This window comes from Amblyomma maculatum, chromosome 9, assembly GCF_055883805.1.
Source record: "Amblyomma maculatum isolate TAMU_Amacu chromosome 9, ASM5588380v1, whole genome shotgun sequence".
In the NCBI taxonomy this organism is placed as follows: domain Eukaryota; kingdom Metazoa; phylum Arthropoda; class Arachnida; order Ixodida; family Ixodidae; genus Amblyomma; species Amblyomma maculatum.
In genome coordinates, this window is record NC_139352.1 from 123,468,906 (window position 1) to 123,495,059 (window position 26,154).

General features: G+C 47.1%; 1 protein-coding gene across 4 annotated transcripts in view; it reads left to right on the forward strand.

The window, feature by feature from the left end:
- Positions 1 to 26,154, forward strand: part of LOC146180308 (constitutive coactivator of PPAR-gamma-like protein 1 homolog) — a 97,648-nt gene that overhangs the window by 27,406 nt on the left and 44,088 nt on the right. For 2 of the 4 annotated variants that reach the window (XM_084579533.1, XM_084579536.1), the window contains 5 exons: positions 8,989 to 9,089; positions 14,255 to 14,417; positions 16,769 to 16,887; positions 17,097 to 17,300; positions 18,482 to 18,677. In XM_084579533.1, coding sequence (XP_084435659.1) covers positions 8,989 to 9,089; positions 14,255 to 14,417; positions 16,769 to 16,887; positions 17,097 to 17,300; positions 18,482 to 18,677 — 783 coding nt within the window. Of the gene's footprint in view, positions 1 to 8,988; positions 9,090 to 14,254; positions 14,418 to 16,768; positions 16,888 to 17,093; positions 17,301 to 18,481; positions 18,678 to 26,154 lie in introns of all 4 variants that reach the window. The other 2 variants (XM_084579532.1, XM_084579535.1) reach the window with 1 other exon arrangement.

The following is a 26,154-nucleotide window of genomic DNA, read 5'->3' on the forward strand; positions in this document are numbered from 1 at the left end:
TTCAAACTTGTTGGAACTGCGTCCCTCTCGCCGCTTGAGCCACCACGCAGCTCAAAACAAGGTTTCTGTGTCGCCGCGGCAGAAATCGCGAGCGTTTTCGCTTGCATGTCGATGGCGCTCCACTCCGTTTCGTGGTCGCATCCACAGCTCATTTCTTGACAGCGAGCGAACTTGGCAGAGTGCCCGTGATGGCTTGATTGCACAAGCCACGCCGCTCTTGGGGCGGGCGTCATGATCGCAGCAGCTGTAAAAAAAAAAAAAAAAAAAAAAAAAAAAAAAAAAAAAAACTGTTACCGTTGAACAGCACAACAAGAAAGCTGCCGCTTCTTAACGTCCGCAGGTGCCATAGCCACGTCAGCCGCCCCGTGCAGAGGGTTCGCAACACACGCTGGAGAAAGCGTCCGACGCCTGTCTGAAAACTGGCTGAGCTGGCTTGGCGTATGCATAGCGCTTGCTGAAGTAGAGATAGCTCGGCAAAAGAATGGGCACACCCACGCACATGGCTTGCAAACGTCATGTGTTGGCGCGCGGGAAACGATAACTGCAGATGCGCGCGCCTTTGGGGAATGGGCGCGGCGCTGCCCAGACCAGCCGTCACCGAACTGTTCCTTCTCATTCCTCTTCCGCACATGGCTTGAAAACGTCACGCGGCAAACGGCCAAGGGTGATGCGATCGTTTTTGGGGAAGGCACGCTTTCCAGTGCGTGGTGCGGAGTTCGATAATCGAACAACCGCTGAAATTAAGTTCGATATATGACGCGGCTTTCCTATACTTTTACATGGGATTTTCAAGGGGATGCCGTATTTACTCGAATCTAGGCCGGCCTCGATTCTAGGCCGACCCCCTAAATTCAGACGGTCAGAAAAAAAAAAAAAGTTTACTCGAATGTAAGCCGAATGAAAAAAGGCATTGACTGGAACTAGAACATGCATTTTACTGTGCTTGCGACGCTCATTGTAGCACGTCCAATGCTCACTCGCTGTCTTCGTCGCCGTCGTTGTCCGCTTTGTCGCTGGTTTCCTCCCACAGCGCACTGTCTTCGCTTCCGTCCAGCGCGTTGGAAATACTGCACTTTCAGAAGGCCCGCACAATCAGTTCGGCCGGAATCTCCTCCCACGCCGCGGCGACCCAGTTCACCACTTGGCTAAGCGAAGCACGCTTGATGCGCCCGGTCGGTGTGAGCTGGTGATCTTGCATTGTCAGCCAGTCGTTTTAGTGCTTCCGCAGCCTATCCTTAAATGGCTTGTTGATGGCTACGTCGAGCGGCTGTAGCTAGCTCGTCATACCTCCGGGGATTATCGCAATGTCCGTACCGCCATCCGAAAGCACGGACTTTACGGCATCTGTCAAGTGGCCGCGGTAGGAGTCGAGAACCAGGAGCGACTTCTTGAACAACAGGGCCCCGGGACGGCGTTGCCAAACGGTCTTCACCCAGTCTTCGACAAGGGCACCACTCATCCATCCATTCTCATGGACGCGCACAAAGACGTTTTTAGGGAAAACTTCTCCAGCTGGAAGCGTCTTCCGCTTAAATATGATGTAGGGCGGCAGTTTTCGCCCATCGGCCATGCAACATAACATCACGGTAAAACGTTGCTTCTCGTACCCAGCAGTTCTGACTTTTACCTGTTTTGCACCCTTTTCATTCACTGTGAACGCTACAGGCATGTCAAAACAGACTGGGGTCTGGTTGGCGTTACCGATTTGGCCCAACCGCTTCTTGATAACAAAGCGCTGGAATGCGACCAGCTTCTCCTCAAAGTCAGGGGGTAGGTTTTGGCACGCAGAAGTCCTCCGTCGCAAGCTGAACCCGAAACGCTTCATGAAGCGAGTGACCCAGCCCCTGCTGGCCTTAAATTGGGTCCGTCCAACGCCTCTAGCATTTACGATCTCCCTCGCCTTCGCCTGTATAATCTCCGTCATCACGGGCATTGCACTTTCCCTTTGCTTCCTGATAAAATCAGCGACATCCTTCTCCACCTCGTGGTGTCGCCCGCGCTTGGGTCCAGTGAAGGCCATTCGCTTTGCAGCGCAGTCGAAAAGCTCATTCCGCTGCTTGCGCCATCGGCGCACGTTTTTTTCATCCACGCCGAAGTCGTGCTGAGCTTGTAGGTTTGACGTCTTCTCCGCCTCTAAAACTACTTTCCGCAAGCCGCAGTGTAATGGCATCGCTTGGTGGGAGCCATCGCGCCGCGAACACGACTGCTTTTTCGAGGGCACGCAGAGACGCACACAAGGAAACGCGAAACGACGAGACCTTGGTGCAACGTTCACAAAAGCAAAATGGAGCCTGCAAACCTGCAAGCTTCAAGCAGTAGCCACGAGATGGCGCTACATGTCTAGCGGTTGCAGGCAAACCGCATCCTCGAATCTAAGCCGACCCCCGACTTTCGTAACCAATTAAAAAAAGAAAAAAGTACCGGCCTAGATTCGAGTAAATACGGTATTCCGTGAGTTCGATATAACCAAAATTCGATATATCCGGGTTCGATATAACCGGGTTCGACTGTATTATTATTATTATAGGTGATTCATAAAACCCTTGTCTGCCTTTCCATACACTTCATTCATTTATTGTGTTAATGACATTTCGATTTCTACTGAGCTGTTGAATCTCGAATGATGAGCTGTATGTCATGCATACTGCTCAATCAAGACTATAGTAACATTGGTAAATGTTATTATTATTATTTATTTTTGTTACTTACTCGTGGACGCTTTGAACAAATCTTGCATTCATTACACGCCATCCTGCTCCGAACAAGTGGTCGAGCGGCTGGCTGCCACCTGTTACCTTCCCCTAATTTTGAGGCAGAGGACTTAAAAATTCTTAAAGAGGCAATAAGTATCGTTAAGTGTATCGCTCAAGAGGAAAGTGTACAACAGTTGCATCTTACGTGTACTTACCACGTGTGCGAGCATCACGTGGACTGAGCCATCAGTGGGAATCTGCCATACTTTCCTTTATCGTCGAGAAAAGTGGCAACCGCCTCACCAGACTTCGAAAGTCTTCGGTGTGAAATCAATGCCTGCGGCCTTGTCAAGTCCCGGTAATCGTCTTCTCGAGTTTTCAGGCTTGTCGTGTTTGGTTTTTTTTCCAGGCTTTTTTCTCCTCTTTGGCTCCAGCTTCATTCATTTGTATTGGGGTGTTCGCCACAAATGTTTTTGTATTTTTCAACATTTTTAGTGTTTTTGCAGTGGGATGAAGCGGGTATCCCCCATCTCCATAACCTCACTTTTCTAAACCAGAGGAAGCATTTGCTTGTTGAGAGCTTGTTCGCCCATGAAAAAACGGATTGAAAAACCACTTACTGCTTTGACTCAGCGCACTGGCAATTTGTAGCCAGGCGTCGTTTTTCACTTCTCTCCGTGCGATTTCAGCTGGTAGTAGAGAGCTGGCCTCTGCCGAACGTTTTTTATGAGAGGCTGATAATTCCACAGCGAAGAAGATTCCGCACTGCACATGATCAAGCTGCGGACAGACACCATCACTGACACAACACCAATAACACCGGCGAGCCGAGACACTGTAGCAGAGTAGGAGCGTTGGATGATGTCGTGATGTCGCCTACTAGCTGGTTTGCGCGAAATCTGGGAAGACTGGAAGCCCCGTGACCGGAAAGGGAAAACCGAAACGGCTGTGCGCATTGGTCGCACGTAACAGACGTATCTGTGCTAGTTGTAAAAGTCGCGGGTCCTCCGACATTTACGCCCACGCTGGCTGCGGACATTATGCATCTTACGCTCAATGTGACAGCAGTCTGAACAGACACGCTATCTTTTTTGCGCTTACGCTTACGATCCTTACGAACTATACGTACGTTGCACACATAGTCTGAACGCGGCTTTACGCCTTCCCTCCTCCACGTGAGGAAGTGCTCCATCCTCTTCCTTGTCTCCGCTGCTTGCAAGCTTCCCTGGCGCACCCGACCAATGCATTGGCTCGACACGTTCTGATCCGATTTCCTTTTTTTTTTTTTTTTTTTTTTTAGTAAGCATTGTAATTAGCAGTTTATTTTACCATAGAACACATGGCAAACCTGATGGTGCAGCGGCTGCCCATTGTTATATCCGATATACAGGAAAAGCTCGTTAATTCAAATTCCACGGGGCCGCCAGGCCAGTTCGAATTAACCAAAATTCGAACTAATGAAAGTGAGCAAAAATGAAGGCGTTTGATGCCCGGAGGGCACGAAAAACATTTATTTAGCAAAAAAGTCTGTTATCATCTTCTGCTTCTTCTCTCTGAGGGCTACCGTACTCACTCGGTCTTCTAGCATGCGAATGCGACGCAGGGAGTCTTCTTCCCCCTCTTCAAAGCTGAAGAAAAGGCGCGCGACATTCAGCACTCCCATAACTTCTGCCGCGGATGGACGCACGACCTCTTGCTCCTCGTCGTCGTCCTAGTCTTCTGCCTCTTCTGGGACAGACTGCTCCCCAACAATTTCAGCAACAATGTCCTCATCACTTAGGGCACCGCACACTGCTGCATCGCTGTCTACTCCAACGTAATCATCAAAACTGACGTCCTGCAGCACAGCACGCACAGCCGCAGGCAGAGGCTCCGGACTCCCATCGTCGCCACTTTCTTTCATACTTCCGGCAGCAAAGCCACAGTGGTGGAAGCAGTTTGCAATTGTGGACGGCGTGACCTGCTCCCATGCACGCACCAACATGTGCATTGCTGTGCACAAAGTCATGCGCTCGATCATGTGGCGCCTATAGAAACATTTGATGTTTCTGATCACCCCCTGATCCATCGGCTGCAAGGCCGCAGTCGTGTTGGCGGGCAAAAAGACGAGCCTTGTGGCTTTCAGCTCGGCGTCGACTTTGTGTGCCGAGCAGTTATCCACAATGAGGAGAACTTGACGCTTCGCTAGCTCCATCCTCCGATCGAATTTCAAGAGCCATTTTTTAAACAATTCGCCCGTCATCCACGCCTTGCTGTTGGCGGAGTATTCCGTCGGCAGCGTCCTAATGTTCTTGAAACATCTAGGCTTATGTGCCTTGCCGACAACAAAAAGAGGGACCTTCTCCGTCCCGGTCATATTAGCGGCGACCAGAACAGTAATCCGCTCTTTGCTTCGCTTGCCGCCAGCGCAGCTGTCCCCTTTAAATGTTACTGTTCTGTCGGGCTGGAGCTTATAAAACAAAGCCGTCTCATCAGCATTGAATATATCATGTGCCGAGTAGCTTTCTAAGTACTGCTGCAGAGCACCGCTTCGCCACGTGGCACAAGTTTCTGCATCCACTTCTTTGGCTTCTCCAGACAACATCCGGAAGACAAGATTATGTCTGTCTCTAAAGCGGTGAAACCATCCTTCGGAGGCGACAAAATCTTCCACATTCAAGCGCAGGGCGAAATCGGCCGCCTTCGCCATGATAATTGGGCCGCTCAGTGGAATGTCAGCGCTTCTCATTTCTTTCACCCACGTGATCACAGCGGTCTCAATTTCCGGATACTTGGCTAACCGAAGCCTTTTTCTGTTGCTGGCGAAATCTTCGGCTTCATAGGCATCCTCGATGGCCTTCCTATTTCGGACGTACGTCGACAACGTGCTTGGTGGAATCCCGTGCTTTTTCGCGATTTCCACTTTGCTGGCCTTCCGTTCATCCACCTCGCGTAAAATAGCCACTTTCTCCTTCACCGTCTTGGCACAGTATTTCCCACGCGAACACATCTCGCGGACACAAGCTCACAACAAGCGGCGTGCAAAACGAGGGCTCACGAAATGCAACACGAAACCGTGGTCGATAACACTGAAACGTCGTTCCTCGAAGGAGTCGCGGCAGGAAAGACTGTTTAGTACTTGTTCCAGCACCCTAGCGGCGCCCCGATGGTTGTGCCATCTATCGTTCTGCCGTGAAAGCTTCCAACGATGGTTTTTAACAGCGCCGCTTGGCGGCGCGCAGTTCGAATTATGGGTGGCGGCGCCAATTTTTGAGTGAATTAACGAGCTGTTATGCGCATAGACTTCTATGCACTGCGGACCGGACCACGATGACTATTTCGAATTATCCAAAATTTCGAATTAACGAGTTGTGAATTAACGAGCTTTCACTGTATTGCTAAAACCAGTATTGTTATAAGTGGGTTTGACTGTAGTAGTGTCATGAGCAGAGTAACTAAATGGTGAGGATTTTTTTTGTCGTGCACAAGAGCACTGTGTTATCAGGATGAAAAGTCCGTTTTTTTTATCTGTCACACTAGCCCACAATTTCACTCGATGCATTATTCAGTAATATTTGGTCAGCCACAGCACTTATTGGGGTGTACAGCATGTTAACATTTCTATTAGTGTAACACAATGTCACTTACATAAACCATAAGCAGGTCAGTACACTTCCTTGGGGAACGCTGATGTTATTGGCCTCGAGATCGAGCAGTCGCCACCTTGCGGCTCAGCGGCGACACCTATTCAGTGTGGATGCGTTTTCGCGTCGCGTGCCAGCCCGCAGTGATTTACTTGCGTGCATGCGGCGTGTACAGGAGTGTTTTTGTTTGTTTCGCAGTTCCTGTGAGCTTTTGCTTACCTATATGCCTCTTGCAAAATAAATATGGTTCATTAAAAAAAATATATACTTGTCCGTATCGAGCATGTCATGCTTGGATAAGGACATCATCCATCGCGGTCTTCGGCGCTTGAGATCCTTTGACATGCAATGTCTCAAACGAAGTGGTACTGTCGTTACTGCCGTGTCAAAGCAAAACAGGTTATTGCCGTCAATAAAAGTTAATGCAAACGCTCAAAAATTGCATATTCCCGTTTCTGTTTGGAATACCGCAGCTACTAAAACATATGCCACCGCAGACTGCTTCATATAGCAGAATGCAGTTTGAACAGACCACTCTATGCTTACTATGCCATCTGTATGCACGATAGAGTTTTGTGAGTACTTTCTTTTTTTTTGCGGTGTCTCAATGGTAAGGGTGCTCGACCGCTGAAATGCGGGATTCAATCACAACCGTTTCGAAAGGCGTTCCTCTGCTGTGGGATTTGACTGCACAATAAACAAGCCCACGCGGTAAATGTGGTGTTAATAATGAAAAAAAAAAAACGACGCCAAAACCAGCCTCTGCAATCATCCGTCATAGCCGATGCCACTCTCATGCGTTAAACCCGGGCCAATCTGCATTTCTTTTATTTTTATTTTTTGTTGTTGAAGGCTTCTGTGCACCCGTAAAAGTTTTAGTGAGCACATTTTGCTTTAGAGAAATGCTCGAATGTTTGGGAAACATATTCCCTGCACCTAATTGTTACCCTAAATATTACATAATACACCTAGATCAATGTACTTTACTGGTAGCCTATTATAATTATTATAATCCCTTTTCGTCCAAGTGCTGTCTTCCGACAAAACTCGTCATTTCTGACAACGGGAGTAAAACAGCTTCATGCGGGCTTAAATATCAGTATTTAGTTCGGGGATAAATACATTTTTATAGTCTCATGATAAGATGACCTCCATTTCTTTCGGAATAGTTTTATATCCGGCATCTGTTTTGGAAGCAACCTTAATATTTTACTTCGCATAAGATTTAGTCACTGCTAAATAATTAGTGATAAAGAAATTTTCAGTCTGTAAAATTGCTTCCCAGAACACAACAGTGCCCATGTGCAGTTATAACGATGTCTTCGCAGCGAGTAATTCGTAGCTTGCACTTTAACATTACTAAAAATTAATCGCTGATTATTGTCAATTCTGTCAAGTGTGTAAAAGTTCTCTAGCACGGTGAAATTTATTCGCATTGCAAAACAAAATAATTACACTACTAATTCACCGTTATGTATTAACAGCACACACATCAGAAATCCCTTATACTTTCCTCGGTTTCTGGAAATCATTTACAGTTAGTGGCGCATGCATTAATACACTATCATATTCTATGACAGTGGCCGCAAAAAGCATTTCGGCAAATTCAGACCACTCAGCGCTGTACACGTGAACAATCAGCTTTCCTGTGCGGCGAGGTTTCCTGTATAGTGTCGGTGTGATCTCATTTTTGGGGAATACTTCTGCGTGGTTGTCTAGCCAGAGTTGATGTGCACTCAGTCTAAAGCAACTCGCCATGCAGTGCGCTGCCAATGCTACATTTAACCTGCTTAATCCTCGAGTCAAGTACGATATAATGAACCAGGCTTTCTCGATTCAATCTAAATTACTGCAGGTCAGAGCACGAACCTTGTATCTGCGTGGGCTTGACACTACATTTGCCGGTCTCGCTGGCATGAGACACGTGTAAACTGTTTAAAAGTCGGTAAGAAAAACAAAGCTGTCATTAGGCAGGCCCAAGCATTAGGCGCGTGAGCGTGGTACAGCGCAAGAAACGTGCAAAGTAAATCTAGAAGACTGGTGGTTGAGTGCTTTGTTTTCCTAAAATCCGCTCTTCTTCTGCTGCATTGGCGACATCCTTGGATTTTTTTCTGCAATATTGCAGAAATACTGCAGAAAACACGTCTTCATCGCCAAGAAACCCGCCATTAACTCGGAAGCAGACCTACGCAGCGTGCGTTTCTGCGAGCGCCGCCGGCTGCCGATCCACACTACCGGAGTGACGGTGGCGCCACCTCTAGGTCGATCTCGCGGCGAATACCTCTCAGCCTTTTCCTACCTTCGGTGCACACTGTTGTAGGGTGGCTTTTAATGCAAGAAGACAAGGAAGCTAGTTGAAAATGTTTGAATGCTTACTGAAACCTGCTTCGTATGGCGTGGCCAGTCTTGTTTTGAAGTACCTCTGAAAGCACTCTGAATTTAGCAATGCTTTATGACAAGATAGGCTAGGTGAATATGCTGCGGCTTTTACTGTTGTGAACTGTTCCATTGTTTAGATTGTGTTTTATGCTACTTGATGTTCTAAAAAGCTGTGCAAGGTTTTCCTTAATAATGACTTCTGCACTTGGCTGTGTTGTCAGCTGGGTGAACACAGTGCCATGGTCCTTGCACACTGTGCAGTTTCACGTGATGAAATCCTTCTCTTTCCACAGCTGACCTCTCCTCTCCGAGCCTGGAGCTGTCGTCGCCCAGTGAAGAAGGACTGCAGCGAAGCGATCCTTCAAAGTTTGCCTCGGAGACGGCTGAAAGGGAGGTGGGTGCCTTCACACTGCTTGCCTAATGCAGTGGCAATTCAGCACTGTCCATAGTTTAATTCTGAATCAAACTGCATGCATTGCTTTCACAGCATATTTCTGCACAGTTCTCACCAAAAAAAATACAGTCGAACCCGGATATATCAAACTCAAAGGGGATGGTGAAATAGTTCGATATATTGATAATTCGATAAACAGAAATCGGCTTGTGACGGCACTTACAATGCGAAAAAACGATACCGTATTTGTCGTATAATCAACCCACTCGCAAAGGCAAGCATCATTGTAAGGACAGCCTTGTAACTTGGTAGTGATATAAATAACGTTATATGATTACCTGCATAACAGAAACACCCCGGTTTCTTAGGCAGTAAATAAATTTAAACACGCTAAATATTTGTCTCCTATTGCTTTAGCCATGATAACAATAAAATTTCACTACAACATGCATTCTTTGGCATTTAGCCAATCTCAGCATATTCAGGAAATGGATCTCTTGCTGAGGCCGAAATCTAAGTCGGTCTCTCCCTGCAAAGCGTGGTTTCAAAAAAAAAAAAAAAAAAAAAATGTCATTAGAAAACACTCTCGGTATTTGCTGAAATAAAAAGAAGTAGGCGTTTTTACGGCGCATTTACTTTCAAGTCGCGAATGTGTCGCAGGCAGGGAGCGTGACAAATGGCCCGAAACCTGTCATCGAGAAGCAAGGCACGCTGGACAATCAATAGTCTCTTCATCCTGTACTTTACATATAAAGGACAGGTATACAGAACCCTTTCGACAGCTCTCGCTAGGTCATCTTTAAGACAACTGTTGAAAAACAATGCACGAGTGGGAACGAGACCTTTTGGTTGGAAAAAAAAGCCTTGCAGAGAAGCCGACTTACAACAAGTGGTATAGCACACATCAGTGCATATAATTAAGATCGTTCGATGACCAACACTGGTTTTTAGAGCTTAACCAGGAAAAGACGCAGGTGTTCAGCAGACCTTCGATCGCCTTTCGGTGCACACTAGCGAACACGTCGTGGAGGAGGCGTTGGTCTGGCGGGGCAGCCAGGGTCACGAAATGCGCGTGGTCGCGTCGCAGATCTGAGATAAAGCAGACACAATACAAGTTTACTACGATCTTCAGAACTTTTAGCCAAACACACGCAGTCAAAAACAAAATCTACTCATTATTGTGATGTTCACAACGTGCGTAGAACCCCTTGCCTAGCGACTTGTTTCCGTATCTCCCCGCTGCGCCTTGACGGCAATCATCGTTCCGCCCGATGGCTTCCGCTACCGGCGCACTGTGTGATGCAAACGATGTTACATTCTCTACGTATGTTGGAAGCACGGTGTAATCGTGTTGGAAGCCTCCGGTAGCAAAAAAATGCGGTGCGCTTGCCGCCGCGGTGACGACGAACTCGCCCACAAGCCGCCGTTATCGATGTTCGTCGGCGATGGTCGCACAGTCACTGCACTTTCTGATTGTTCCCGAGTTGAACAGAGTCGGAACAACTCGTCCGGCAAGTCAAACGCGTCTTCGTGCTTTATAATTCGCCGTGGATCGCCGATACAATGCCTCACAGCGGCGCATCGCAATGTACGTGGCCGCCATTTTCACTCTCAAACGTTTGAGACTGCTTCTGTCGCTCTCAATTGGCGGCCATATTTAGGTGCTCAACGTCATCGTTTCTTTTGTGTTCATGACGTCTCGTGACGTCCACTGGTGACGCAGAAAAGCAATATGGCTGCTGGTCAGAACTGACCAGTAGGACATAGGCCTTTGAGAGCGGTGCATAATCCGGCCCCTGCTGTACTAACGTCTCTTAGACGTCTGGGTTTGCTTCTGTTTGCTGTGTGCGGCGTTTGAGGAAGCGGCAAATGAAAGGGCGCACGAATGCCTGGATCAGACGCCCAGTGGGGTCAGCTTTCTATATGCATTAATCGCCTTGTGACGTCATGACCTGCCGTGACGGTACATTGCGCACCCCTTGTTGAACACAACCAGAATTTCATTGAACGCATAAAAGTTCACCGGTGTTCTATAATTCGTCTACAGGAAAGGAAAGGCACAGTATCTGTCACTCGCGAAATCTTGCTATCATTCTCACTGTAGACAAGGGAAATTATGAAGAGCGTTTATTTTTAGCGGCAGAAAAGTGTGCAGTGATCGCGTTTACGGGAAAATGTGTCAGCCGCTACCCGATTACCCTTCATGGAGTCGTAATACCATACGTCTCCAGGCACAGATTCTTGGGAGTAATTATCGACCACCGACTATCTTGGTCGAAACATATTGCTATGGTGAAGAAGAGGCTAATTAATTTTTGCCATGTACTTCGTTACATAGCTGGCATCAAATGGGGTCCAACTGAGCGCTCCTTAATACGGCTTTACGAGGCTCTGTTTGTTGGCTACATCCGGTACAGTCTCCCAGTACTCTCTAGTATGAGCATTTCCTGCTTGCGGACTTTAGAGAGCGTGCAAGCGCAGGCACTGAAAATATGCCTTGGACTGCCCAGATGCACCTCTAACAAAGGCACAATTGAAGAGGCACACGCTCGCCCAATGTCCATATACTTGTCACACGAACCACTTCGTGTATATTTACGAGCACTTACAAGACACCGTTTTCACCCACTCAGCAAGATTCTGGATGAGAGGCCGGACTGCAGTTTTACAAGTGCACTCCGCTGCCATCAGTCGCAAGTACCGACAGGATATGCCCTCCCATACCGTCCCACCCAACCACCATGGACGATGGATAAACCTTTGGTGCACCTTCGTGTTCCCGGAATACTAAAGAAATCAATGGTACCAATTAGTGGACTCAAACAACTTACTCTGGCACACATCTGGTCAGAATATCCCAGTTATATTCACGTATACACCGATGGATCTGTGTCAGCACAGGCATCCGCTGCAGCTGTGGTCGTACCAGCTCGGAAAACGACTCTGCATTTCCTTTTGGGACATACCTCTACATCAACCGCTGCCGAACTTGTAGCCATTCGAGAATCTATTCGCTATATATGTGGGGAACCACCTCAAAAATGGTGTATATTCACGGACTCGAAGACTGCATTACAAATTTTGGAAAACTTCTTACGCCACACTGCCTATCAGTCCCTGGCACTAAACATTATGGAGCTCATCACATCTGCCCAGCTGCAAGGCCACATGATAATGTTTCAATGGATCCCTGCCCACTGCGGCCTCCATGGGAATGAGCAGGCCGATGTCGAAGCGAAAAGCGCACACATCAATGGCCTCCAAACAGCTGTGCCTTTTTCAAGGGCGGATACGACGTGTCTTCTAAAGAGTTATATGAATATTGCTACAGCAACTTACTGGGCTCAACCAGACGTCCGACACATCCGTCTGAGAAGGCTCGATCGAACATTTAAATTTATTGTTCCGCGTGATATTCCGCGTCATCAGACATGCTTGATACATCGACTTCGTTTAAACGTGGCTTTCACGCGCAAGTACCTACATTTAATTGGACAGATGGACTCACCGGAATGTTCAACTTGTGGCATCCCAGAAACTGTGGACCATGTATTATTGGTGTGCCCAGAGTATGCGAACGAAAGAAATGTGCTAGCTGCTTCCTTGAAGCGTTTAGACAAGAGGCCTCTGTCGGAGGAACTGCTGCTGGGCGCTTGGCAGGACAAGGGGAAGGGCGTCCAGGCAGTGCGCGCTCTTTGCCGTTATTTGAGTGCCAGCGGACTTGATTCACGTTTGTAAAACAAGCTGTTGTGTCTGTATATATATTTCATATGCCTTCTCCCACATCGTCACCCATCATGACCTTCTTTCTTCTCTCCTTCCCCTTCCCCAGTGCAGAGTAGCAGGCCAGATTTGAATTATTCGGGCCAACCTCTCTGCCTTTTCCTTTCAATAAATCCATCTATCTATCTATGAAGAGCGTTTCATGATCTGGGGCGTCGCACAGTGGTAAAGTGCTGGGCTGGGGATCCAAGGGATGGAGGTTCGATTCCCCGGTGGGAGACATGGTTTATTAATTTATTTTTTAACCCCTTAAGGGCCAAATAAATAAAAAAGTTATGCTTCCAAATTGCCAAATTTTTTTATTACGTACCATGTTTGAAACAAAAAAAATCCCAGAAACGATTTCTGGCGGATAATTATATTTTATTAGTCATTACCGGCCCCCTTGTGCAATACTCCATACCTTACACCTTTGAGGAGCATTGAGAAATAAAAAAATAAATTCTTGAAAGTACAGATAGTACAAAGTGGCTTAGAATTGCCGTGCAAAAGATGCACCATTGCTTCTAGATGCATTCGAACTAGATGAGACCACTATCCGTGTGGTAGCGTTGGAAGCATGGCACTGCTCAGAGGGCCTTCACGCACCACTAGGTCTATCCGGCACCATTCACGAAAGCTCGCCCATCGTGTCATCGCTGCTGTCTTCCGCTTCTGACTCGCTGTCGACAAAAATGTCATCACTATCCTCTTCACTTGAAGAACACAAAACGGCATCGTCCTCCCTTGTGCTATCATCCGATGCAGAATAATCTCCCGCACCAGATCCACGCACGCATGATGCCATGTTTTAGAAAACGCGGGAAAGGGGATGCAGGAATTCCGCCATTTAGTGTTCAAAATCGCATTCAATAAAAATGCCAATGATGGGACCCATGCTGCCATCTATGATTTATGTGGTAAAATATTGTTTCAAGAGCTGGGCTCGCCATCAGCTCCTTGAAACATTGCAGAAAAGCTGTGATGACCTCATCTAGTAATAAGCAAAAAAATTGTCGATCGCTTGTGACGAGCTGAGCTCGTCATAAGCTCTTAAGGAGTTAAGTATCAGAGCCGCCACAAAAGCATGGCACTTTTGCTGATGACAATGATGAGCCAATAAAGGCTTTCGCCTTTAAAACTGCTGCTCTGTGTGGCTCAACTAGCACCTAGTTATGCACTCAGCAGTCATCTTTAGTTGTGTCAGAGTTTAGTTGTGTGTGGGTAGGTTTGGCTCTCTGGCTTTGCTTTGGATATAGCGTACAGCCCGTGTAGCACATTTAATGTTGTTGTGTCTGAAATGAAACGTTTTTATCATCTGCCGTCCTTGCGGGCACCCTGTGTGCTCTCGCAAATGTTGGTAAGAGGTACCTTTGACTGAGTGAAATCTGTCCCATTTACAGCTCTCAAGTCTGACTGCGTACCGTCAGGCAACTGGGGGTGGCTACCCGACGGCAGGGGCAAATGGCGGTGTGCTGAACGGGGCCTACAAGCCTGCAGACACGCTAGACTTGTTGCACCGGAACAGCACCGAGGACGAAAGCCCTAGTGCCTCGGACTCTGGTGGTACGTGGCGGCAGTTTGCCATTGGTGGAGAAAGCGGTGGCACATTGGCCACCTATCATGCCACTTTATATTCAGTCATTAAAATTAATCTAAGCTAAAACGGTCACATGGAACTGGCAGAAGAAAACTAGGTGGGGTGAACAAACGCAAGCACACTTTGCAAACAACCTTTAGAGGAAGGGTGAGGGTCTCGGAAAACGTTTTTTTTTTTTTTTTTTTTTTTTTTGTCAGCATATCTTGTTGAAAGTTAGCATGCGAGTACAGCATAGAATGCCAACATTGAACCCGGATTATTCGAATTTTGTTTTTATTGAAGTAACAGATTAGTAAAACCTCGTTATAACGAACAGTTAAAAAATCGGAAAATAGTTCGCTCTATCCATAATTCGTAATGTAAAATTTCATAGAAAATACATGCAAGAGCAGCAAAATTCAAACGGAGAAGGCACAGCAACTCGGAGCGTACCTACTTGGGTCACGTCCATTTATTTACGCGCAAAAAACTGCGTTATCGAGGCCTGCTTTTTTGTGTTGATCGCATTCCGTATCACATCCTGTTCCACAGTTTGCAAACACTGAACAAGGGCAAACCCACTGCTCTCAATAGCACTGCAGCGGCGGCGCAGTAAATCCAATGCAGCAAGCGCTTCTTGTGAAGTCGGAATGTTCTCATCGTCTGCAGGGTCAGCCTGAGCTTCGTCTGCAGGATGTTCAGAAACTTCCACAGCGATTTCGGCGTCCGTCAATACAGCCATGGGTGCCACGATGTCGTCGCCGCCTACAAAGTCCTCTACAGTCATTGTTGCGGGCATGTCACCAACAAAACGCGAAAAATTGTTACAGGCTCATCGAGCTCGCGGAACTGTGCTTCTGCTTCGGCAGGATCGTCCCCATTGTCATTTGATGCACGGGTCTCTGCTGGAACAAAACCTGCGTGCCGAAAGCAGCTGGCGATCGTTTTGCCTTTCACGCTGTCCCATGCCGCTTTAATGCTCCCAGCAAGTCGCTTTAATGCTCCCATCTTCAAGTCCTGCTTCATAAGAACCTTCACGAGAGAGTGTCAATCAGTCTCCTCTTGTAAACTGCCTTAAAGGCCCTGATTTTATCCTGAGCTTGGTCTTTAAGGTCAGTGCTGCTCTTTTTTTTTCACGTTCACCGCCATCACAGCACTACGCACACCCGCGTACCACACTCGACACAGCTACCAACGCAGCCTCTGCTGAACGCTACGACTACGACGGCCACGCCGCGACGCCGCTGCTAACACTAAAACCAAAAAACGGGAAAGACTCGTGAAACAAAAAGGCAAAAGCAACATTCGATCGCGCCACTGCCGCCGCTGCTGAAGCGGCGCTGTCAGCGATTGTGAGATGCGAACGATTTCTCATGGCCTCCGAGATTACCTCCGCACACACAAACAGGCACACGAGGGTGATCTCAGAGGCCATGGATTTCTTTAGCTGTCAACTTCCAATGCCGTCGTGGCATCTGTGGCGCTGTCAGCGCCTGCGAGTTAGTCCTGAACGTTTGCTGCGCCGCACTACGCACATGTAGTGCAACGAAGCCTGCCTCCTGCTATTAAAGTGAGGTAGTGCTTGGCGTCGCGAAGTTCGTATCTGTTTTATACCGCACCGCGTTCGCTATGGGAAGTTAAAAATACATGTTTGACAAAAATATTTCAGAAGAGTTCGATATATTCAATAATTCGTTATATATGCTTGTTCTTTATATCGAGGTTTGACTGTATTTATTTGAAAATCCCGTGTGAAGGTGTAGGAAAATTGCATCGTACATCGATCTCCAGTTTCACTGGTCGTCCGATAGGTTGAACTCTGCACCGCGCAATGGAAGATGCGGTTTTCCCAGAGACAATTTCATCACCTTGGCCGTTTATCGTGTCACACTAGCGTCAAGGCAACACGGCTGGACTAGAGGAGAGCTTGCGCAGTCGCTTCACCGCCCGTGCTAGGCCGTCACGCAGCCACCAATGTTTCCTGTGTGTTCACTGCTATCGGTCTGAGTGCCACCACTGGCCCAGCAAACTGATTGTTTACTTTGCATTGCAGGCACATTCTGCAATTGAGGCAGACTAGTCGGCTGCTTGAAAGCTTTTTTTTTTTTCTTTCTATTTATTGTTGGAACCTGACTGGTAATTTGAACATGGAAAGTGGAACGTTTATAGCCGTTTTTTTTTGTTTTGTTTTTTTTCATCTTAAAGCCGGCATTCCCCTCTGAATTGGGGATGTGCTGCTTTATTTAACTTAGCCCTGGAATTTGTGACGCTGAGAAGAACACAGATGTCCTTCGTTTACCCCATGGCTGCCTCATAAAAAGCTGGTTTTGTGGCGCAGGTGGCCTGCAGCAGAATGGTTCGGCACATGTGAATGGCAGCCTCCCAGGTCCCAGCTCATCGAGCAGCAACAGCTCCAGCCCCGGCCGCCAGAGCCCCAAGTCCTGGCAGGGACGCAAGGTGAGCATGTGCACGTGCTTCTAAACTGGCTGCTTTGAACTTTTGTTGTATTGTGTGGTTACGGTTGATGGCTAGATTTGGCCAACTGGCTCTCCTTACGTACACTGTTAGTGGAGTGCTGTTCCACCTGAACACTTGTGCCGTTTTCACCGGGTGCGAAAGATTGTAGCAGCAGATGTGTTATCTAATTGGTGGGTCTCTCGCAGCAGGGCCAGAAATGTGCTTCTGGGCCGAACAGTGCCAGCAGTGAGCCAGGGACCAGTGGCAATGGTGGTGGGGAGGGCCGGAGCATAGTGTTTGTCATGCCTGAGACGCCTAAGCTGCCCAAGGTACCCCCCGAGGTGATGCGCACAGCCAGCGAGAGGCACCAGAAGGGGCTCATGTCCCCCTGGATCTACCAACTGCTCTCCCAGGTGAGTGCACACTGACGTGGGTCTGAGATTGGAAAGGTTTCTCAGTTGATTCTTTCGCTGTTCTTCCCAGCACACAGGTGGATGCAACAATGACCTTGTTTTTATTTTTCTCTTTTCTGAGGCAGTGCTTTATTTACCCACTTGGTGCGTAACAATCGACTTTGCGGGCAAGAAATGGGGAGGAGGGGACTGTATGGATGCGTTGTGAGAAACAAGGCCATGGTGTACACGGAAAGCTGGGCAAACGAAAGCTTACTACCAAGGTGTCTAAAAACAATCTTTTTTTTTCTGGCTAGTCTTTATAGGAAGGCTACCGTCAAGGCTTAGCAGTGTGTGGCAGTTGCAGGGAGGTTTCTTGTGCCCAACCTTTCTCAGAAGAGCCTTTCAAAAGCGTAGACTGATGGGCGAATTGGTACAACATTCTAGGAAAACGCAGCGCACCAGCAATTGCGCTTAATTTCTTGTACAAGGGGCTCTATCCTGTCTCACTGATCTGTCTCACTTTATTCCTATAAACGCCAAACCCTCGTGGAAGTCACGTATGCTACAGCGCTGTGTCCCTTCCTTCCTCGTGTTTGTGCTGGTGTGCTGCATTTTCTTAGAGAGCCTTTCAAAAGATTATCAAATAATTCTAATACATCCTAAATTGTATCTTGAACCCATTTTCACAATCGGAAAAAAAAAAAAAAAAGTGCAATGCTTTTGATTGTAATGTGCACAGATTTTTAATGCTTTGGCAAAGAAAGCAATCTCCTCACTTAGAGCAGCCAGCCCTTATTGTGACTGCCCTGTTGTTATGAAGGTAATGGTGCCACCGCCTCAGTCACCTCTTTCTGCCGCTTGGTCACCTTGGAAGCAAAAATCCATGCCTTTTCATAAAGTTTGGAAAATGGTATTGCCTGCCGTGAACTCTGTCTTGCATTAGGCCTTTCTGCCTGCATAGCCTTCTCAGAAGATTCGAAGATTTCTCGCGGTCCCGATGACTTCGAATTAACGAGGTTGTACTGTATGTGCTGTGCTGTTTCGCCAAAATATTGCAGTGGTAAAAGATGACCAACTTGTGTTTTTACTTGCTTGAGTCTAGCCATGTAGCGCTCGCTTTTTCACCTCAATAGATCTGAGTTCTGTTGATTGGGTGTGAGCAATTTGAGTGGCAGTTAAGAGAAATAATTGCTTGGCAGGGTGCCATCAAGATTCCTGTGGCCATCGAGGACGAGGCCCCCCGTGACCTGCCCTGGGGGGTGACGCTGTTCCGACCCATTCGTCAGATGGTCTACGCAGTGCTGTTCAACATGCACCATCTGGCATTTGTCGCTCGCCAGAAGAGGGAGGCAGCCAGTGACTCCTCCAAGGCCAAGGAGGGCACCACTGCTGATGGTGAGATGGGCCTCTTTTAGCCAGTTCTGTCAGCTGTGCGGCGTTTTTAGTCTTAACTTTGTGTGTTGATGGTAAAAGACTTAGCCACAGTAAAAAGTTTCAGCTTTTCTTGTTACATGTTGGTAAGTTATTTACACGATCGTCAAACTAAATCTTTTAGCCACATCATCTTTCCTTTCTCGGCTTTGAATATGGTAGATTTGAAGCATGGGTCCAAAAACATGGCCAAGCATGCCTCCTTGTCATCTGCATAGAGGGCGAACCTTGATTTCACCGAATGTACCAGGGCTGTTTGAAATTCAGTAGTACCAGTAAAATTTGCAAGGTAATGCAGCACTCCAAAAAATGAGGGGTATTTGAGCTGAAAGTACAGTCGAACCCGGATATATCGAATTTTGGTTATATCAAACTCATGGAATATCCCCTTGAAAATCCCATGTAAAAGTATAGGAAAGCCGCGTCATATATCGAACTCAATTTCACCGGTCGTTCAATATATCGAACTCCGCACCACGCACTGGAAAGTGTGCCTTCCCCAAAGACATCGCATCACCCTCGGCCGTTTGCTGCGTGACGTTTTCAAGCCGCGCGCGGAAGGAATGAGGGGGATGTTCGGCTAGGGCAGCGCCGCGCCCATTCCCCAAAGGTGCGCACATCTGCAGTTATCATTTCCCGCTCACCAGCACGTGACGTTTGCAAGCCATGTGCGTGAATGAACCAGAGAGAACCGGCGGGAGCGAGAGGGGAAAAACGAGATAGAGCGAAGCGCAAGGGTGTGTCCATTTTTGTCAAGCTATCTCTCTCCCTCTTTCCCGGCCTTCGTTCGCAGTAGCACGCGCTACGCATGCGCCAAGCCAGCTCAGCCTGTTTTCAGACAGAATGTGGGACGCTTTCTCCAGCGTGTGCTGCGAACTCCCATCTGTGCGGGGCGGCTGACCCAGCGCCTGCGCAAGTTAAGAAAAGGCATATCTATCTTTCTTTCTTTTCTTTTTTTCTTTTTTTTTTTTTTTTTTGCAAGAGTCGTGCGCGGCGTAGCATAGGAGAAGCGTTACGAAACGGCTTTTTTTTTTTTTTTTCTTTCTTTTTCCTGGAGTCTTTTATTCTTGCAGTATGAACCAACGAAAGCACGCGGTCAGCTCCGATCATGACACCGGCTTTTAGCATTTTTCGCTTTAAACAGCATTTGCAGTTACTTTATCACGCTTTCCAATGATTTTGTGACAGTAGACTACACCCGCCCCAAGCGCGGCGTGATAAATTGAACCAGGATTGTGCAATCAAGCCATCACGGGCAGTCTGCCAAGTTCGCTTCCCGCCGCAGCAGGAGCTATCAAAAGAACACGCAGCGACGTTATCACTGCGCAGCATCTTGGCACACTGCCAAGAAATGAGCTGCGGATGAGACGACCGAAACGGAGTGCGACATGCAAGCGATAACGCTGGAGATTTCTGCCGCGGCAACACAGAAACCTTGTTTTGAGCTGCCGCGGTGGCTCGAGCGGCGAGAGGGACGCAGTTCCAGCAAGTTGGAAATTTTATGCTCTGTCACTACCGCTGGTCGCTGAGATCGCTTAATCGCTTGCATGTGGGAGAGCTGGCCTTAATGCCTTTTTTTTTTTTTCTTTCCAAATTCTCAAGTGCAAAAGTGGAGGGTGGGTTCATTATGCGAGTGAGTTGATTACGCAACAAATACGGTATCGTTTTTTTGCATCGTAAGTGCCGTCCCAAGCCGATTTCTGTATATCGAATTACCGATATATCGAACTATTTCGCGATCCCCTTCGAGTTCGATATATCCGGGTTTGACTTACTGGCGATAACAGTGGCTTCAAAGAATAGCTTAAGGGGGGACGAGGGTCTTAAAACTAACCTTTTTAGTTATGGCTAGAATCTCACGAACCTTTGCACACAGATGTGGTTTTCTGTCCCGATTTCAAAAATGTAATTATAATTGAGCTGGTGGTCTTAGATCAAAAGTTATCTAACAAAGTCCAGAGTGTAATTAGTGAATTTCTTACGCAGCTTTAATGAACTTTCTCATTGCATTTCGTTGCTTTTAATTACATAGATGGATAGCCAAGGTCTCCCCATACCCGATGACATCCTTCGTTTACCTCAAAAAGGCACGTCATCCTCACATATTATGTTTAGAGTAAAAGGCTGCATTATTTGACACGAACTCATTAAGCTAATCTCAAATTGACATTTATCCATTGCCTAAACTAAAAAATTAAAAATGTCATCGGGTACTTCATTTCTCTCTGAAGAAAATGGTACCAAAGTTATTTGTGTGAACTAAAAAGAAATTATCAAAACCCTGCGTAATACGGCACTTCTCCAAGGTGTTTACTGCAAAGGAGCTTTATTGCATTAAAGGAGCAAAACTAAAAAGGAGAAGCGGCGCAGCTACACGGCAAGGAGATGGATGAGGATGATGATAGGCATTTTCTGTGAGCGCCATCTGCCGAATGGCAATCCCAATGGCTGTCAACCGCTGCGCTTGAAATGGCACTAGTAAAAGCTATCGAAATTGAAGTAGACGATCTCTTTCATCTAGAATGAGAAGTGAACAAGACTGGCCTTGTTTATGTTAGGAAAAGTAACCGACTTGATAATATAGAAAGATTCTGAAGGTCTGAAGCATGAAGCGTATGTTTAGTAACAAAAGTTTTTTTCCTTTTTCCTTTCCATTCTGACCACTGCAGACGCGCACTCGTCGTTCGGCCCGGTTCCGCGTGCTCGCGTGCGAAGCATACTTTGCTCGTGCGAATTTTGAAAAAATCTTTATAGGGTGTGTTACAACTACGAGTGACGAGACCCAAAGCTTGAAAGCAAAGAGCGAAATCATAACAAGGAGACATCGTATGTCGATGTGGCTGTTAACGTTCGAACTCTTCTATCAACACTCGAGATGCTTAAATTTCGCTGAAATGCAAAGTTAACGCCTAAAGGGCCACTCACATGGAGCAAACTTTCTCTGCGAACTTCATGAGGCGTGGCGCAACGCCGATGCCCCGTCGCCGTGCCACATGCAGCGAAAAACTGGCGGTGTGGGTGCCCGAGTGAGAAAACGCACGAGCTGGTCCGCTTCAACGAGGCACTTTTCACACTAAATGACATTTCAAGAGCAACACATAAAATAGACAGCACTTAAATTGCCCCCGATAGCGCTTGTATACAGCATTCGAGTACGCCCGACGCTGCTAGCAACAGCGTACTCCAGGCGCGTCGCTCTGCAGCAGTGTTCGAGCGAGTGTTGTTAAGCGAAACGTCGAAAAAGGTACCGCTTCGGCTGCATCATCAAAATAGGCAAAATCGCAATGCTTACAGCACATTACGACGCGACCTTACCAAAGCGGTGCCGCCCGCTAGCGCGGCGGACAACAGTGCTCTGGCCGTGCGCTGCTCCCTAGTCGTCGCTAGGCCTGTTATATGTTTCGCACCGATGGCACATGAAACAGTGCTATGAAATTCCTTCGTACTATAGTGAATGATCTACTCATAGAACTGCCTAACTTTGAGTCTCATTCTATAGTAATAAAAGCAAAATATGATTAATTTCGGCTTCACGTTTTAGCGGAGATGGCGTGCAAGCGGGCCGGAGCAGCCGCGCCGCTACGGCGGCAACCGGCTGTGAACAGCTTCCATACAGCGACCCGGTACGGCTTAGCGATCGTCAAGAAAGACTCAGTTTCGGCATTCGGCTCATTATTTACGGAAACAACAAAATTTAGCCCATTTTCTTTTTTTTCGTTTGTTTTGTATCGCCGGCGCGCACTACTCGAAGCAGCAGCCGGCTTGATCAGCGGCGAACGGTGTTCAGGCTGTTCGCAATGTTTGCCGCGGGAAAATCGCTCCATGTGGGGCAGCCTTAAGTAGCGTCAATTAGACTTAAATATAATGATAAAATTATATTTGTGTCAACATTTTTCTTTCTCTGTTTACTTTTTTTTTAATCCGCTCCGTGGCGTTCAGGTTCGGGCTGCTCCTTTGCGAAGCTAAAGGCCGCTGACGACCGCCTTTCCCGCTACGGGCCTTTATCGCAAAGGGCTCACGACTTTGCCGTGTAGCTGCGCGTCAACCGCCTTTGGAGCAAAGAACCTTAATTCTCAAGGCCTTACAAGTGCCCGTGTGACAGGGGTATAAGACTGTAGAGATCGACCAAAAATATGAAACTGAGAAAACGGCATTTGAAGTTTGATAACATATTATAACTTGAACAATCAGTAGCCTCACTGTGATATTTCTCACCAAAAGTGTCATGCTCTTCCCATTTCCAAAACTGTCTTTGGATTTTGAATATGTGAACTAAAACTAAAGCTATCACAATTACCCATGGCCAAGGTAGCGCATGCCGTTAGGAAATCAGCAAAATTTTTTTCATATGCAATATTATTTTAATGGCAATTTGCAAAAACCTCGATAGAGTGAGGCAAGTGTTGGATCACTCCCTGATCTTTTCAATATGACTGCAGTGATGCTAAATTTGTCATTGTCACTCGGCGACAATGTAGAGAAAAAGCACAGTAAGGCTGAGTGCTGTGTCCAGAAACAGCACTGAGAAAAACGTATTTGCATTTTGAGACAACCTTTAACTTTTGCTACACTGCAGCTATGGTAATATAAATGGAATCATTGTGAGGCTTTTTTCTTTATGAGAAAGGCTATATACTAAACATATAACAGTACCCTTCCCAAATACTGGTAAAAGCTTGCCACAAAGTCTAAATATACCGCCACTAGAACCAGCGTGAGAAGCTTCATTTACCACTTCATATGCCTGTGGCAGTGCCCTTCAAGGCAAACAAATGCTCAAAATTACGATAAAACGGTCTTGCTATATTAATAAACTTGCACAAAGTTTAAGGCTAAAACACAGCGGCATACTAGGATGACCTAATAAATTGGTTAATGTTCCAGAATGAAACTTTGCTACTTTGCTGTACAGCACATGCAGGGCCGCACGCGGGGTCCCTTGCTATAGCTAAAGTTCGAACTTTCACACCCTTTGAGCGCAGCGACGGGATTAAAAAAAAAATATATATACACGAAACCGTTCGCGGAAGAGGAACGCGGGCAACGGCGCGATGTCAGGCTCGCCTGTCGTCTGAAGTGACGCGATAAAAAAGCAACGAAGTGGTAGCGTCGGTCAGAACCATGAGTATCAGCTGAACAGTTAAATTTACTGATGCTATCTTTGATGCCTCTGAACCACTCGCAAACGATTATATGCCGCCGGACGTGCTGCAGCTAGGTCGAGAACACGCCGCACGACCCTGGCAGCGCGCCGCCATACTCGTTCTTCGACGCGCACTCGCTAGGCGCGTCGAAGAACACCCCTGATACGGCCACGTCCACCGAGCTACGTCTAAAGACCAGCACCAGCTGCGGGAACGACTGATACGATCGCGAAAGCGCATCATAAACGAGCAAAGCGGCAGCCGCGACAAAGAACGGTTAAAAAAATAAAAACAAGGCAAGTCATTCGCGCTGGCCAATGGGAAGCGCGAGACGAGGGGCACGTTTCGCGAGCGTGCGCTCCAGCCAATCAGTGGACCGGAAACGGCTTTCGGAAAACCCGCGACGGTGGTCGTTCTGTTTGAGCGACATCATTTGGAGACGCCGCAAAATGCGCACAAAGAAACAAGCTTCAAAACAAGTCCAAGATGGCAGCGGCCAGCCGGCTTCGAACAATTTTCCCCCCCCTTTTGGCCATTTTGAGGCTCCCGTGGCGTTTTAAAAGTCGATTTTACCGTATTTGCCGACTGAATTCAGTGTTGATATTTTGAAGGCTAGTGCTCGAAGGTACAAACATTCCGAAAATGCGTTTTTCGCAAAATCAATTTTTCGCCCATTTTTGACCAGTTCAAGACGCGCGTCCCCCCTTAAAGGTCAACTCCGATGGTTTTTCCATCGTTCTGTGGTTTTGGTTGAATTACATTCCTCGGCACTTCCTGACTCGAACACAAAAAACCGTTTTTCGAAATTCCAATTAGAAGTATTTTTAACGGCAAATCGGCAAATCGAAACCGAAACTGCTTTCACGGCCAGAAACAACGTCCCAGGTGACGAAATGGTGGCGTCACACTCAGTATTAGAGAAACACTCGTACGTGTGTTGGATGGTGGAAATAAAGTATGGAAATCATGAAGCACTGCATAAAATGTCTGAGGTAGTTCAATATAAGCCTCACAATTTCATAATCATGCGGGAAGTGGACAGTAACGCTGGTATACTGTTTGTGACGTCAGAAACTCAGTGTTGCCGGCAGAAATAGTCTCAACTTAAGCCATGAAGACAGCATATTTTAAAGTCTTGTTGCGCGCGAACGGATTATCGTACGGCACCCAAATTTTGTAGAATGCGTCAGGACAGAGAGGAGAATCTACAGTAAAATTTTTATTAGAATATTCGAATGTCAGAAAATCCCCGGAGTTGCCCTTTAACTATTTCTACATATTCACAGGCCTCTTTCTATTCCGGTGAAGTGAGTGCATTAGTACTGGACCGAGAGCCGAGACAACATTAGGTACTGGCTCTTCCATCTGGTTTCTACATCTTGCACCAAACGAAGAGGGTCTTTGCCTGCTTTTTAATTATTTCTTCTTTTTTTTTTTTGTATTTCTTAAGCCTGTGCTGATGAACTGTGCTTATACTGACTAACAATTTCTCTAGCTTTTCTCACACAGACGATTGCATTGTTAGGGCTAGCTGCAGGGGTATGCAAAACACGATCGCTCAGTCCACAGGAGCCTCCTGACAGCAGCACGGATGTTGCGCCTGTTACTTGTTTAGATGTACTTTTCACAGTTGTCTGGTATCCCCCACTCTGTGCACATTTCATCCAGCATACTTTATTTACACGATTGTAAGTTGACCCTTTTTGTTTTTAAATTCGAAAATCCGAAGGTGAAGGGTCGTCTTGCGATTGAAGCCATATCAGGGAGTTTTTAACTTTTACTGCGCAGCACAAACATCAGCTTCGGGAGTGGCGATAAGTGACGGAAGAGCCGCTGTTAGAACCGCGGCGACGCTTCCTTTTTGCATGTCAGTCACGTGAGGTCACGTGACATGGCGGCACTTCCAAGGCATGTCGATGGTTGATGGAAGAGCCGACACCGATCATTCGTTAAGTTTGCGCTCATTGCACATTCACACTTTTGACTTTACAACCAGCTACATGCTTCGTCACGAGCTCTGCTGTCCAAAAAGCATTCGGTGCTTGTTGCGTGCAGCGTTCAAGGAGACGGCTATCATTTATGCCGAAGTGACAACTGCACTGTTGGCCGCAAGTTCGAATCTTCTAAACGGGTTTTGCGGGAGTGGCAACAAAACAAAATTTTCAACTGTGATGCCAAGCGAAGAGGCTTCCAAGGGTTAGTATGCTATCCCAAGCTGGAGGCAAGTTGTACAACCAAGCTATTAATTTTCAGATAAAAAGGTAAACTGCGTGAATGAAACTGGACATGAGACAAAG